Source organism: Lepus europaeus, chromosome 6 (genome assembly GCF_033115175.1).
Source record: "Lepus europaeus isolate LE1 chromosome 6, mLepTim1.pri, whole genome shotgun sequence".
NCBI classification, from domain to species: Eukaryota; Metazoa; Chordata; class Mammalia; order Lagomorpha; family Leporidae; genus Lepus; species Lepus europaeus.
Window position 1 is genome coordinate 87,906,375 of NC_084832.1, and position 15,217 is coordinate 87,921,591.

General features: G+C 48.7%; 1 protein-coding gene across 1 annotated transcript in view; it reads right to left on the bottom strand.

The window, feature by feature from the left end:
• The window catches only part of LATS2 (large tumor suppressor kinase 2), a 77,980-nt gene that overhangs the window by 47,025 nt on the left and 15,738 nt on the right, over positions 1-15,217 (bottom strand). Inside the window, exon 2 of the mRNA XM_062194542.1 lies at positions 12,053-12,582. Within this exon, the coding sequence (XP_062050526.1) occupies positions 12,053-12,373 (321 nt within the window). The 5' untranslated portion in view covers positions 12,374-12,582. The remainder of the gene's footprint in view (positions 1-12,052; positions 12,583-15,217) is intronic.

Here is a 15,217-nt window from a genome sequence, read left to right on the forward strand (position 1 = left end):
TCCGCCTGCTTCTCACCTGGAACACTGGTCACAGCTGCCACCTGGTGTATGTGAACTCGGAAGCCACTTGTTACAGACGGCAGAGCAGAAAGAGAGAAGGTGTCTGGGTTCTTGGTGACACTGTGGGATCCCACACAGCCAACCTCTGGCCATTCCTTTTATTCTGCCTATGGGTAGCAAGCCTCTGTAGCTGGGGCTCTTACAAGCAGATTAATTCACCTCTCAAAGGCACAACCAACAAGCTCAGACACTATGTGGGAGGACTCCAGGACTCCTCACAGACACCAAAACCTACAGTGGCGCAAGTGCCTTATGCAACATAAGTAACTGCACACACATGAGTAACAACATAACTGCACACACATCCTCCTGTACACTTTAAATCATCTCTAGATTTCCGAATACCATGTAAATGCGAATATATATAGCTGTTATACTGTATTTTTCAGGAAATAATGACAAGAAAAATGTCTGCACGTGGGGATACAAGGGCTGACTACCAGCCACCTGCTATTTAAATGGTAGGGGGTGGGGCGATGGTACAATGGGAAGAGAAATTTCCTATCATTTCTCACTATACTGGAAAGATGTTAAGAACACTTGTAGGGGTGAGCTATTTGGCATAGTGGTTCAGTTGTCCCTTAGTATGCTTGAATCCCATACTGGAGAACCTGGTTTGAGTCCTAGATACTCAACTTCCAATCCAGCTTCCTGCTAATAGGAAGACAGCAGGTGATGGCTCAAGTACTTGGGTCCTTGACACCCATGTAGAAGACCTGGATTGAGTTCTAGGCTCCTTCTTTGGCTTGGCCCATCCATGTCTGTTGTGGGTATTTGGGGCATGAACAAGGAGATGGAAACTCTCTCTGTCTCTCTCTCTCTACTTTTCAAATAAAATGAGAAAAAAAAAAATTTAAAAAGAACACTGTAAATGTTCAAATTGTTCCACTAATAAATAAGTCAATAATATAAAGCTAGAAATTAGAAAAACATAATTATGAAAAATATTTCCCTTTTAAATACTCTACTAGGAAAATAAAGATATGTAAGATGGATAAACCCTAATATACAAAAAGTGCATGGTAAATGCATTAGCTTTTAACTTGGGAACTATGAACTTCTGGTAACTGAATTTTAATAGTAACATAAGGAGAAGCTGGGTCGTGACTATGATAATGGATGTGGTTTTTTATTTTTTGGTGTGACTGAAACTCATAATAACCCTATTTAAAATAGTTCTAAAAGAGATGATTGTTACATGACATTTTAAAAATTCAACTTCCTTGTTGGTTTTTCCCCTTCTCTCTACATCCATAAACGGTTTGACAAAGACAGACACATTTTAAAGGGAAGCAAACCCAAGACTCAGATCTCAGGGCACACTCCCAGGACTGGACCCCATCTGTCAAATTAAGGAAAGCTGAGTGCCAGGAAGTGGTGATTCTTAACCAGGGATGTGCTGGCTACAACCTGGGACCAGAACGCCACGCGATAGCAAAGGCCACAGGTCTGTTCCATGTGCTGACAAAGTGGGCACTAAGTAAGCACTGCTGGGAATCTCCAGCCCCTCCCGCATCACGGCAGGCTGTTCTGCACCTGAGGACAGCGTGGAGGCCAGGATCCCTGCTCTCTGAGGGCTGGGGGACACACACCTCAGTAAACATGCAACTATTCTATAATTAAGAGGTTCAATCCCCCACTATATGAAGAATTCAACAAGTAGAAAGACCACTACTCTGCAGAAATACAGACAGGGCTATAGACCATAATCAAATCTCAAAATGTCAATTTCGCTCATATACATTATATTTTTGGGGTACTCTATATATCAGCTGCCACGCCAGCACCACTTTCTTCTCATTACCATACATATCCATTGCTAAAACTAAGAATAAGAAACAAATCGCCAAGTTGACAAACAGTTTATGTTGGTTTTAGTAGTAGTAGTATTCTATAATTCAGTCAGTAGTAGTCACAGTTACTATTCATTGCTGGTGATCAACAAAGTAATAATTATTGAAAACCAAGTTGGGGAGCAGGTATTTGGCCTAGGAGCTAAGATGCCTGAGTTGCATGTTAGAGTGGCTACATTTAATACCCACCTCTGTCCCCTGACAACACCTTCCTACTCACGTAGAGCCTGGAATACTCAGGATCCTGCCACCCACATGGGAGACTTGGATTCTTGGCTCCTAGCTTTGGCCTTGGCCACTGCAGGCATATGAGGAGTTGACCAACAGATGGGAGCTCTGTCTGCCTGCCTGTTTATCTCTCTGCCTCTCAAATAAAGGGGGCCAGCACTGTGGCACAGCAGGTAAAGCTGCCACCTTCAGTGCCAATATCCCACATGGGTGCTGGTTCAAGTCCCAGCTGCTCTACTTCTGATCCCGCTCTCTGCTGTGGCCTGGGAAAGCAGCAGATGGCTCAAGTCCTCAGGCCCTTGCACCCATGTGGGAGACCTGAAAGTAGCACCTGACTCTTGGCTTCAGATGAGCCCAGCTCTGGCTGTTGGCAGCCATCTGGGGAGTGAACCAGCAGATGGCAGAGCTCTCTCTCTGCCTCTGCCTCTGCCTCTCTGTAACTGTGCCTCTCAAATAAATAAATCTTAAAAAAAACCTGCTGCCTTTAAAAACCAACTTGGTCATACAAATAAAGACTAAGGGCTGGTGCTACGGTGTAGTGGGTAAAGCCACTGCCTGCAATCTGACACCAGTTCCGAGTCCCAGCTGCTCCACTTCTAATCCAGCACCCTGCTATGGCCTGGGAAAGCAGAAGATGGTCCAAAAATCCTTGGGCCCTTGGGATACCCAGAAGAAGCACCTGGCTTCCTGGCTTCGGATCTGCACAGCCCCAGCTGTTGTAGCCATTTGGGGAGTGAACCAGGGGATGGAAGACCTCTCTCTGTCTCTGCCTCTAACTCTGCCTTTCAAACAAATAAATAAATAAATCTTTAAAAAAAATAATAAAAGGACTATGCTCTTACTATTTATCCTACTAAGTTCACTTCCAAAATTTATTTTAAGGAAATCAGGAATACTCATAAAGATTTATGTAGAAGGATGTTCATTTTTTTTTTTTTAAGAACTATTTTATTTATTTTAAAGACAGAGTTACAGAGAGCGGCAGAGCCAGAGAGAGAGAGAGGTCTTCCGTTCCGCTGGTTCACTCCCCAAATGACCGCAATGACCAGAGCTGATCTGATCCAAAGCCAGGAGCTTCTTCCAAGTCTCCCATGCAGATACAGGGGCCCAAGGACTTGGGCCACTTTCTACTGCTTTCCCAGGCCATAGCAGAGAGCTAGATTACAAGTGGAGCAGCCGGGACTCGAACCAGCGCCATATGTGATGCCGGCGCTGCAGGCTGGGGTTTTAACCCAATGAGTCACAGCGCCAGCCCCCATTATCCTTTTATTAATTAAAGATTTGAAAGGTAGAGTTACAGAGAGGGGGAGGGAGAGAGCAAGTGAGAAACCTTTCATCTGCTGGTTTACTCCCCAGGTGGCCGCAATGGCTAGAGCTAGGCCAGGCAGCAGCCAGGAACCTGGAATTTCCATGTACTTGAACCATCTTCTGCTGCTTTTCCAAGCCATTAGCAGAGAGCAGGATCAGAAGTAGAACAGCAAGGACTCAAATGGGCACTCATATGGGGTGCTGGCAATGCAGGCCATGGCTTAATCTGCTTTGCCATAATGCCTTATTAATTCTTTACAATAATTTATGAAATATCTATTTGAACAATGGAATACAATGCAGATGTTTAAAATCATGCTTTTTAAAACACATTTAATGGAATTAAAGTGTTTATGATGAAACGTGTGTCTGTTCATTGTTGGGCAGATGTCTTCCAGAGCTTGTGCAGTTCTGGGCCCTGGAAGGTGGTGCCTACAGTGCATGCTTCACAGAGTTTAATTCAGATCTACAGGAGGAGGTGGACAGTCAACAAAATCGGCAACTAAGTACTTAGCAACAAGTCCTGGGAAAGGCTACGAGGAGAAATCATGGAGGCGAGAGCGGAGGGATCCAGTTTACACTGGGGAGGTGGAGAAGGCTTTTCTGCATCACAGACATGCAGTCTTCAGGGAGTGGGCGTTATTCAGCGATGAGGGCGGTGCCGGGAGGCCTGAGAAGCAGCAGAGGATCGGCAGGGGAGAGCAGGACTGGCGGCCTGGGGCGAATCCTGCCCTCTGGCTCCAGAGCAGTGGGAGAGGTTTCCAGAAAGGAAATGACAGAACCTTCCCTTTGTGACTCCGCAGGAAAGGCTGGGGAGAAGGGGCAGGAGGGGCAGTCAGCAGACACTGCAAGCCCGAGGGAAGGGAGAGGCCTGGGCCAGGCGGAGCAGAGGACAGGTGCAGAGGTGCTCCAGGAGAGAACTGAGGGGGCTGGGCCAGATGAGGAAAGTCAGCGTGCCGAGGGTGATGGGGGAGAGCCGGACACAACTTAGCATATCCCACACACCCCCAGTATGTCACAAGAGATACGTGTGCATGCTCTACATATCAATATATAATGGTGGGGGCGGCGCTGTGGCGTAGAGGGTAAAGCTGCTGCCTGCAGTGCCGGCATCCCATATGGGCGCAGGTTCAAGACCCGGCTGCTCCACTTCAGATCCAGCTCTCTGCTATGGCCTGGGAAAACAGTGGGAAAGCAGCAGAAGATGGCCAAACATCTGCCTCTAAGTCACCGCTTGGGACACCTAGATCCCAAATTGGAGTGCCTGGTTTGAGTCCCTGTTAATCACCTCTGACACGGCTTCCTGCTAAAGCTCCTGGGAAGCAGCAGATGATGGCCCGAATATATGGGCCGCTGGCACCCATGTGGGAGACCCAAATGGAGTTCTGGGCTCCTGGCTTCTGCCTGGCGCAGCTCTGGCTGTTGCAGCCATTTGGGGAGTAAATCAGTGGATGGTAATCTTTGTCTCTCCATATCTCTCTCTTTTTCAAATAAAATGAAAACAAATAAAATTTATTTTATTAAATTAAAAAAGAATAATTAGGGATAATTTGTATTCTTTTTATACTTTTCTAGATTTTCCAAACTTAAGAGAACATACTTTAATAACTAAGAAAGAGACTGCAGGGCTGGGTTTTGTGTGCTTGTGTAAGATTTCCCTGTATCTTGTCAAAGTAATTTTAAATGTCATCTTTAAAAAGGTATATAGTTGGCTGGCGCCGCGGCTCACTAGGCTAATCCTCCGCCTGTGGCACCAGCACCCCAGGTTCTAGTCCCTCCTGGGGCGCCGGATTCTGTCCCGGTTGCTCCTCTTCCAGTCCAGCTCTCTGCTGTGGCCCAGGAAGGCAGTGGAGGATGGCCCAAGTGCTTGGGTCCCTGCACCCGCGTGGGAGACCAGGAGGAAGCACCTGGCTCCTGGCTTCGGGTCGGCGCAGCACACCGGCCATAGTGGCCATTTGGGGGGGTGTGAACCAATGGAAAGAAGACCTTTCTCTCTCTCTAACTCTGCCTGTCAAAAAAAAAAAAAAAAGTATATAGTTTACCTTTCGGCAGGGCTAAAATTTAATTCTTAAGTATTTAAAAAAAAAAAAGTGGGAGGAGGGGAAGGCAAGGAACTGCTACACCCAAAGGCCATTGTGTAACAACTTCCTGTGCCATTACCGACATTCCTAAACTGAAGTGTTTCTTTCTTCCTTCTCATTAATATTGCAGAGCAGCACAAGTGTTCCCCACAGCTAAGAGTGGTTTCTTTCAAGGCAAGTGAGAAAGGAACCTTCACTGGCAAAATACCCTTATAGCAGTGAAAGGATACTGAGTCAGGGTCCTGTGCCCCAGGCAATGGAACAGCAGATCAGTGAGAATCTTCCTCTAGGCCTTTCTCTCGCACAAGGAAGAAGCTGCCTTTCTATCTGGCATCTATGCCCCAGTCTCTGGACTGAGGTGAGGGCACTGTCTGCGCTGGGACAGGGATCAAACCCACTTCAGCAAACGTTAACTGACGCCCTGCCCTGCCCTGCACAAATGGCAGGGGAGTCCCAGGAGCCAGCCTCCAGCAGAGCCCCACGCAACAGGGAAGCAAAGACACAGCTGCCCGCCCACCCAGGGCCTGGATGAGTCAAGTGCCCCAGGAGAGGGAAATAAAATCAAATGGAAACAGCACATTCACAGGTGGAAGCATCAGGAAAGTGCACTTGAGCTGAAGCGTGAATCCAGCCAGGGGGAGACAGGAGGCAGGATTACCTACCAACAAAACCAAGAGTCGCTCCATGAGCGGGGCAGGCTCGAGATGCAGGGAGAGGCTCACCTGCAAGCAGATTGCGTGCCCAAGAGAAGCTGCAGCAGGAGCTGTAAGCAGGAGGCTGTGCAGGGGGCACAGGGGAGCCGGGAAGGGCTGACCACTGTGCCCAGGAAATGAGAGGAAGGGGGACGGACTGGAGGGAAACAGGATGAAGCACAAAGAAACCCACAAGGATGGAAGCAGAACTTAAAAGTGGCAGCAAGTCCTTCAGCAACGAGACTAGCAACAAATACGCAAAGCAAAGGCAGAACTCCACCAGACCGCCTCCAGGGCATCCTGAACCCCTTCCCCAGGCCTGCCACCCCTAGGTCCCCAACAGGAGGTTCTAACCAGCGCCATGCGTGCAGGCTGGTGGTGGGAGCTCAGGTGGGGTAGTGCTCGACTGCCTCCCCCAGGCCTCAGCTGGGACATCAACTTGAATCCATCTCGAACGCTGGCCGGTTCTGAGGAGACTGCGGGTGCCGCCTGCTCAGGATTCTGGAAACACCAGCTGTCACTCCTGGGTGAGACCTGACTGCCTCAAGGGCCTCACCTCCTCAGCAGTGCCATGCAAGCAACGTGCCTGATGGGTGGAGAACTTGCTCTTGCCCTGCTTTTTGGCTTGAAAATGCAAAGCATTTGCTTCGTTTTTCTCATTAGCCAGAATGCCGGATCACTGGGTGCTGTGGCCACGCGTTCTTGGAAGTCTGACTGTGAAGGCACAGTCTGACCATCGGCTGTTCTTATGCTGTAACAGGTTCAAGTCTGTTTATCTGGGCCCCTCAGCAGCACAGCCAAGGTAGCCCAGAGAGAAAAAGCATATGCCAATTTCTCAGAGGAAGTGGCAACACCTCTAAGTGACGTAGGCAAGGAGGTGCTGGGGTCACCAGCCCCTCTCTGCAGCGCTATCTACTCCAACCAAACACCTCCCCCTCCCCCCAGATACACTCTCTGTGCTGCCGAAAGGGTAGCTTCTGCAAAACCACACCTGGCCAAAAATCACCACAAAGCTGCCAACTGCACTGCCATGACGAACTTCAGCTGACTTCAATATCATTATAATAAAATCACCACGGCTGACACTTCTAACGTATGCCTGATGCCATGACACTTCTGAAATTTCAAAAACAGGGCAAGGAAATGAGTGGTGCTGAAACCACACCCTCTATGAATATCCTATTAAACCCCACTCCAGGCACCACTCTCTAAACCTTCAGGTCATATAAGCAGATGACCTCAAACCCCACTGCGTACAGCTCTCTCTGGAACATGCCCACAGCATCTCTTGAGTGTGTATTTTTTTTTTTTAAAGATTTATTCATTTTATCTGAGAAGCAGAGTTACAGAGAGAGGTAGAGACAGAGAGAGGTCTTCCATCCGCTGGTTCACTCCCCAAATGCCTGCAATGGCCAGAGCTGCGCCGATCCGAAGCCAGGAGCCAGGAGCTTCTGGGTTTCACACACAGGTGCAGGAGCCCAAGGACTTGGGCCATCTTTCACTGCTTTTCCAGGCCATAGCAGAGAGCTGGACTGGAAGGGCAGCCGGGATGTAAACTGGCGCCACAGGCAGAGGCTTAGCCTTCTACCTAGCCACACTCCAGCCCTGCACCTTTGCTTTGCATGCACCTAGATCTTGTTCCTCTGCTGACCTTTACTTGGGTCTCGTCCTCAAATTCTTTCTTGTATCACTACAAACAACCTGGACCCAGACATCTGATAACATCTTGATGGCTCACATCTTAGAGAAACCACTCACCCAAGGCCTCCTCTGGAGACATAACATGATTCAGGACATTACCTTCCTAGGGGGCCCAGCAGCCACGCACCTCCCTGCTGGGGGCCAGTGAGTGGGACCCCAGACACCTTGCACTCTGAGTCCAGTGAGCCTGGCGGCAGCCCTACAACCTTCACAGAAACACTCCACCTGTCGGCCCACTGCAGCTCGGCGTGGAACGAAGCCACAGCCTGGCACAGAGAAACATCACAGCTCTCAACATCACTGCAAGCTCAGGGCTGCGATTTCTAAAACTGTCAGGAAAAAGAGGCAGGCAAGCATGGTAATACGGTCATCTGAAACCATGAGGATTAAAATAAATAGTGGAACTAAAATTTTTATAAGAGATAAAAGCTAAATTTAAATGGTTACATATGCCAGTAAATATCTAAAGCTCCAAAATACACTCAGAACCAAAAACACTTCTTATTTTTCCAACTCCTTAAGCCTATATTTAAAGAACAGTTCCTTCCTATGGAGTACTAATCTATTGGCTAGTTTCTTTCTTCCAAACAGAAAAATCTCCTATGCCTTCAGTAATTGATGTGGAAAAGATTTCATGATTATATCATTTGACATACAGATTATATATATATATTTTTATCTTTTATTTAATGAATATAAATTTCCAAAGTACAGCTTATGGATTACAATGACAGATTATATTATTACAAAGAAAAACTTCTCAAGTCTTTTACTACCTCCAGAAATTTCCATTTTAAATATTTTAATTAGGCCGGTGACGCGGCTCACTAGGCTAATCCTCCACCTGCGGCGCCGGCACACCAGCTTCTAGTCCCAGTTGGGGCACCGGATTCTGTCCCAGTTGCCCCTCTTCCAGGCCAGCTCTCTGCTGTGGCCTGGGAGTGCAGTGGAGGATGGCCCAAGTGCTTGGGCCCTGTACCCCATGGGAGACCAGGAGAAGCACCTGGCTCCTGCCATCGGATCAGCGCGGTGTGCCGGCCACAGCGGCCATTGGAGGGTGAACCAACGGCAAAGGAAGACCTTTCTCTCTGTCTCTCTCTTTCTCACTGTCCACTCTGCCTGTCAAAAAAAAATTTTTTTTAATTAAAAATATTCCTGAATATGCTAGTTACATGGTTATGCTTGATACTTGAAAATTCACTGAGTGATATGCTTAGGTATCATGTACTTTTAAAATGAAACAAAAATTATTTCAGAGAGACACAAAGTTCCTCTCTGCTGCTAGTACGGGCTGGGCCAGAACTCAATTCAAATCTCACATATGTGGGTGGCAGGAACCCAATTACTTGAGCCATCACCACTGCTCCCCAGGGTCTGCTTTAGCAGGAAGTTGGAGTCAGGAGCCAAAGCAAGGAATCAAACTCAGGTATTCTGATATAGGATGCAGGCATCCTAACTGGTAGGTATCTTAACCCACTGGGCCAAACACCCACCCCCATACTTTTTTTTTTTTTGACAGGCAGAGTGGACAGTGAGAGAGAGAGACAGAGAGAAAGGTCTTCCTTTTCTGTTGGTTCACCCCCCAATGGCTGCTGCGGCTGGTGCACCGCGCTGATCCGAAGCCAGGAGCCAGGGGCTTCTCCTGGTCTCCCATGGGGTACAGGGCCCAAGCACTTGGGCCATCCTCCACTGCACTCCGGGGCCACAGCAGAGAGCTGGACTGGAAGAGGGGCAACCGGGACAGAATCCGGCGCCCCGACTGGGACTAGAACTTGGAGTGCCGGCGTCGCAGGCGGAGGAGAGCCATACCTATTTTAAATGTAAATTTTACTTTAAGGAAACATCTGAAGAGAAAGATGTTTACAAACACTCAAATCAAATAGACATTTAATAAGTCTTGGTCTGAATCAAATGAAAAAAAATGCACGTGTGTATACATGCAATCAATAAAACTGCATAAAATGCATGCATCTAAGACCCTGTACGACCAGGGCATTTACTGCCATTTTGACGAAAACCGGCGTTAAAGACAGCACCGAAGCTCAAAATACAGAACAAAACTGCAACTCAGTTAAAAGGCAACACAATAGGAGACAAAGGGGAAAGATGCAAGGCTAGGATTCTCTTCCCCTATTATCCTGGCACCTAATAACCTGCTTTATCCAGACACGCGCAGCTCTAGAGGCGCAGCTGATCTTTTCTCTTTCCCACGTCATTTGAGCTCACACAATGACTCTCCTGTGAGAACTTTCTGGAAGCAAATGCACCTTTTATCCGGGGCAGAAGCAGCCTGAGTTGGAGGCAAGGAAGGAGGCGCAGCTGTTGTAGGTGACAAAGTAGCACTCCACACAAAAGACAGAATCACTTCCGAAGCCTAACTGTGGTACATGGAGTTCTCTCTGCTGGCAAGTAACACACGTGAAATGTTGACGGGCGCTCCCCCGGCGCCATGCGTTCCACTGTACTCGTGTGTTACTGTACTGGAAACAGCAAGGCTTCATTATTTCATGGGCAGTAATGATCGCTGATGGATTTGACCCTACTAAGATGCCACCAACATCACTGTGGACTATTTGCTCAACTTGTTCCTCTTCCTCATGGCTGAAACACAAAGGCCAAGGGCATGCGGCCCAACGGCCTCTTTGGTCAGCAAGTGATTTACAGAAGATTTAAAGCTTTGCCATTGGCCTGAACGTCCGAGGTCTCCCAGGCCTGCTCCTTCCCTACTCTCAACACCTGTCCTGCCAGGAGGCAGCACGCGGTCTTGCAGCCAGCACTGTCTGCAGCCTGTGCCTGAGAATAGCAACTCCACCTAACAACTCTCGCAAGTGAATCCTGGCACAGCGCTCAGGGCCAAAGAAACCCCCTGCAAAAGAGCAAGGATGCGTTTCACAAACACGGCAACTCCCCAGTGAGATGCTGTGGTGAGAAACTACAATAGGAGGCCTGGGCTTTCTTTTGGAAATAAGAGCTGACAGTGCCAGCCTTTCGCCAGGACTGTGATGCCAGCTTCCTTCTGAGGAACTGAATGTGCCTGCCCCATCCTGAAGAGCTCTGAGCAGACTCTTGCTGATTTTCTAAGACAACAGAAAACTTGGCTTAATTCCCTTTCATACAACTGTGAGTTCTGAGATGAGAGATGCAACTGGCTTTCCTAAGTCATTCCATAACACAATTACATGTTAGCTCCACTTTAGAGAGCCTAGTCCCTTCATCTGGATTGTTTTTAGGTATGTGAATTGCTAAGGGGTACAAACGTAGAGTTATAAAGTGTATATTTATGCATTATTGGTGCCACTTCCCCTAATGTACCCCTTTATTTCTAAGCAACAGGGAAATCAGACTGTGATGCCACCATTTCCATGGCTCCTTCGGCTTTTTCTTTCTCATCTCATGAATGTAATTACATCTCCTGTAACAGCATACACAATTTTTTGAAAACAAGAGAAAACAGGGGCCAGCGTTGTGGTGCAGTGGGTTAATGCCCTGGCCAGAAGCACCGGCATCCCATATGGGCGCTGGTTCAAGACCCGGCTGCTCCATGTCCTATCCGGCTCTCTGCTGTGGCCTGGGAAAGCAGTGGAACATGGCCCAAGTCCTTGGGCCCCTGCACCCATGTGGGAGACTCGGAGGAAGCTCCTGGTTCCTGGCTTCGGATCGGCACAGTTCGGGCCATTGCAGCCAATTGGGGAGTGAACCATCTGATGGAAGACCTCTCTCTCTCTCTCTCTCTCTGCCTCTCCTCTCTCTGTGTAACTCTGACTTTCAAATAAATAAATAAATCTTTAAAAAAAAAAAAAAAACAAGAGAAAACAGCGTCAGAGAATTGCTAATGCATGTCAATCAAACCTCCCCTTAACTATGTAAAAAATACACAAGCCAAAGACAAGACAGAGCCTGCCTCAGAACAACCCCAAATAAATCCCAAAGAAAGGGTGAAGTGTGAAAGCCCTTCTCATCTGCACAGGAATACAATGGGAGAGGGAGACTTCCGGAGAGCCCAGAAACTTCTGGATCTTGCCTGAAAAGGAAAGGCAGCTAAAAAAGACCGTTTTAGGGAGAAGGAACAGAGCAGTTCAAGGGCACACGCACAAACCCCTGGAAGAGCAGTCACCAGCTCCGCACCCACCTGGTCACAGCCTGCATTCACCAGCTCCTGCAGCATCTGCCGGTTTACTTCCGCCGCCGTGGAGGTGCTGGATTCGTTAGCAAAAGGCAACAAGGAGTATCTGATTTCCCGCAGAGCTTTCTGATAAGGTCCGAACTTCGGGGTGGCTCTCTGCTGCTGCCTGGCGGCATCCTTGCTCCCCAGGGAAGCATCACTGTTTGGTCCCACGGGCAACCCCTGAGTGGAAGGCTTGGGCGGCTGCTTCAGCCCCTCGCGGATCTCCTGCAGTCGCTGTCGGCTATTTCCAGAATAAGTTGTGGCAGGAAAAGTCTTTGGCCTCATTGTTAGTCCAGTTTCCTTTTACCATAAATATAATCTTCTTAAAGTGTTTTATTATTTAAAAATAAAACAATAAAAAGCCGTCAATAGCATCAGTCAGTTGTAAACATATTTTCAAGACAACTTCCTTTTGAAAATTTGCTTTCCTTCAACTTTGTAGTTCCTAGAGAGAACCTAAATGTCGCAGAGTCTCCATGGCAAAGTCTCACTCTCTGAAAAACAGAACGGACGGGAGAAACATGTTAATTTGTGGTTTTCACATCATGGCAACGCTATGTTTCGCAAAATGGACCCTGATCCTGGAAACACTCCACTTAGAAAAATAAGAAAGAGATATGACAAAAATGCTGTTCATTTCTGGTTAGAGCACACGTGCCATCCTGGGCTGTCCCACGGTGTCTCCTGTGATTTGGAGTCTGTGAATAGTAAGCCTCCATCAGGGGCAGTAATAACAACTGACAGGTCATTGAATTCATTATGATACGACCTCATTTTGAAATCCACGGCTTGAAGTGGTTCGGCTTAAATGTCCTACAAGGGATCCTGGCTCTCCAGCTTGTTCCTAATCACCAATTCACCGGTCCCTGCCTTAGTCCTTCATCCCGTGCCTCTACTAACCTCTCCACTCATGTAAGGCTGTGGCCCTTATCGAACCCTCCCAGACTCCCTGAAAGCTGCCACAGAACTTGTCACACTGAAGGTGCTCTCTATTGCAATCAAAAGCACTTTCCACACGACGCATTAGGAGACTGTGAAGGTAACACTTCCATGATTTTTTACAAGGTGGCCACTTGCCAGCATTTTGATGTAAACAGTAAAATATCTTTCCTGTAGAAACTGAAACAAATGTGGGAAGCCTGTGGGTGATGTCTCTGTCAGTCACTGTGACCACATTAACACAAATGACTCTACCACTCAAAAACTGGGTTGCTAATCCTTGAGGTGTTGGTTTGCAAGTGGCTGGGGCTTCTGGGGTCGTGGTGATGACACAGCTCTTGATCTGGCTGCCATTCACAAGTGCCTTGTTGTGGGGTCAGCACTGTGGCATACTGTGTAAAGCCGCCGCCTGCAGTGCCGGCATCCCATATGGGCGCCGGTTCGAGCCCTGGCTGCTTCACTTCCGATCCAGCTCTCTGCTATGGCCTGGGAAAGCAGTAGAAGATGGCTCAAGTCCTTGGGCCCCTGCACCCATGTGGGAGACCTGGAGGAAGTTCCTGGCTCCTGGCTTCAGATCAGCTCAGCTCCGGCTGTTGCGGCCAACTGGGGAGTGAACCAGCGGATGGAAGACCTCTCTTTCTCTGCCCCTCCTTCTCTCACTGTGTAACTCTTTCAAATAAATAAATAAATTTTTTAAAAAGTGCCTTTTTGTGAGCATTTTTAGTTTTATAATTTGTGTACTTTTAAACAATATGTGTTAAAACTTGGGGGGAAATGGGCTGGCGCTGTGGCTCACTTGGTTAATCCTCTGCCTGCAGTGCAGGAATCCCATACAGCAGCCAGGTTCTAGTCCCGGTTGCTCCTCTTCCAGTCCAGCTCTCTGCTATGGCCTGGGAGGGCAGTGGAGGATGGCCCAAGTGCTTGGGCGCCTGCACCTGTGTGTGAGACCAGGAAGAAGCACCTGGCTCCTGGCTTCGGATCGGCGCAGTGCTGGCCATAGAGGTCATTTAGGGGGTGAACCAGCGGAAGGAAGACCTGTCTCTGTCTCTGTCTCTTTCTCTCACTGTCTAACTCTATCTGTCAAATAAAAACAAAACAAAACAAAAAAACTTGGGGGGGAAAAAAAAAGACTGTTCCCACCCCCAGAAGGAGCCCAGCTGCCATCCTGGCTTGTAGCAGCTTCCCACCTCCAGGGCAAACTGACCAGGACCTTCCTTCCTGCAGCTCTTGAATCTGTACCCTGTGCTGACGTGACTGGACAGAGGATGCCCCTGAACCCGGGCCTGAACACGGAACTTTTACGGCTCTATTTCTCTAGTCTGGACGATGTCTCGGGGCCTGCCTCTCTGCAGCAGAATGACGAGCAGCTGCAGCCTGCTAGCGTCTCGTGATGGTGAATGAGCCTTCTCACAGGATGCTGTCCTTTACGGGGGTCAGCCAGGGGGGCTAATGTTCCACTCCATGCAAGAGCAGACAGGCCACTGGCAGGGTAAATCTCCGTATTCTCTCTGCCTTCAAGCCCAGTTCTCTGCAAGATGACTGTCATCCGCTCCTGGAACCCCCCCCACCCCTCGTTGCTGTTCCTCCCCAGGCATCGGTCACCTCCAAGGAGTGCTGCACTTGTCCTTCAAGCCCACCTCCAGTGAAGAGCAGTCCTGGACACACCATTCTTTAGCTCACCCACGGCAGGGGCACCCCACCTCCCACATCAAGTCCAGGCTCGGAACAGGGCCTTGGGGGTCCTTCCCTTCCCCACCAAAGCCCTGTGCAACTCTCGGCTTCACCCCTGGTGACTGCGGAAGCCGGGTGTGGAGCCTGCAGGCTTCTCATTCCTCTCTTCCTTTGCTTCTGCTGTTCCTTCTAGTATCCCCACACTTGAGTTTAGTTACCTCCATTTCTTTTCTTTTCTTTCTTTTTTTTAAAGATTTATTTTATTTGAAAGACAGAGTTACAGGGAGAGGTAGAGACAGAGAGAAAGGTCTTCCATCCGCTGGTTCACTCCCCAGACGGCCGCAACAGCTGGAGCGGCACCGATCTGAAGCCAGGAGCCAGGAGCTTCTTCCGGGTCTCCCAGGTGGGTGCAGGGGCCAAGGTCTTGGGCCATCCTCCACTGCTTTCCCAGGCCATAGCAGAGAGCTGGATTGGAAGAGGAGCAGCCGCGACTAGAACTGGCACCCACATGTGATGCCG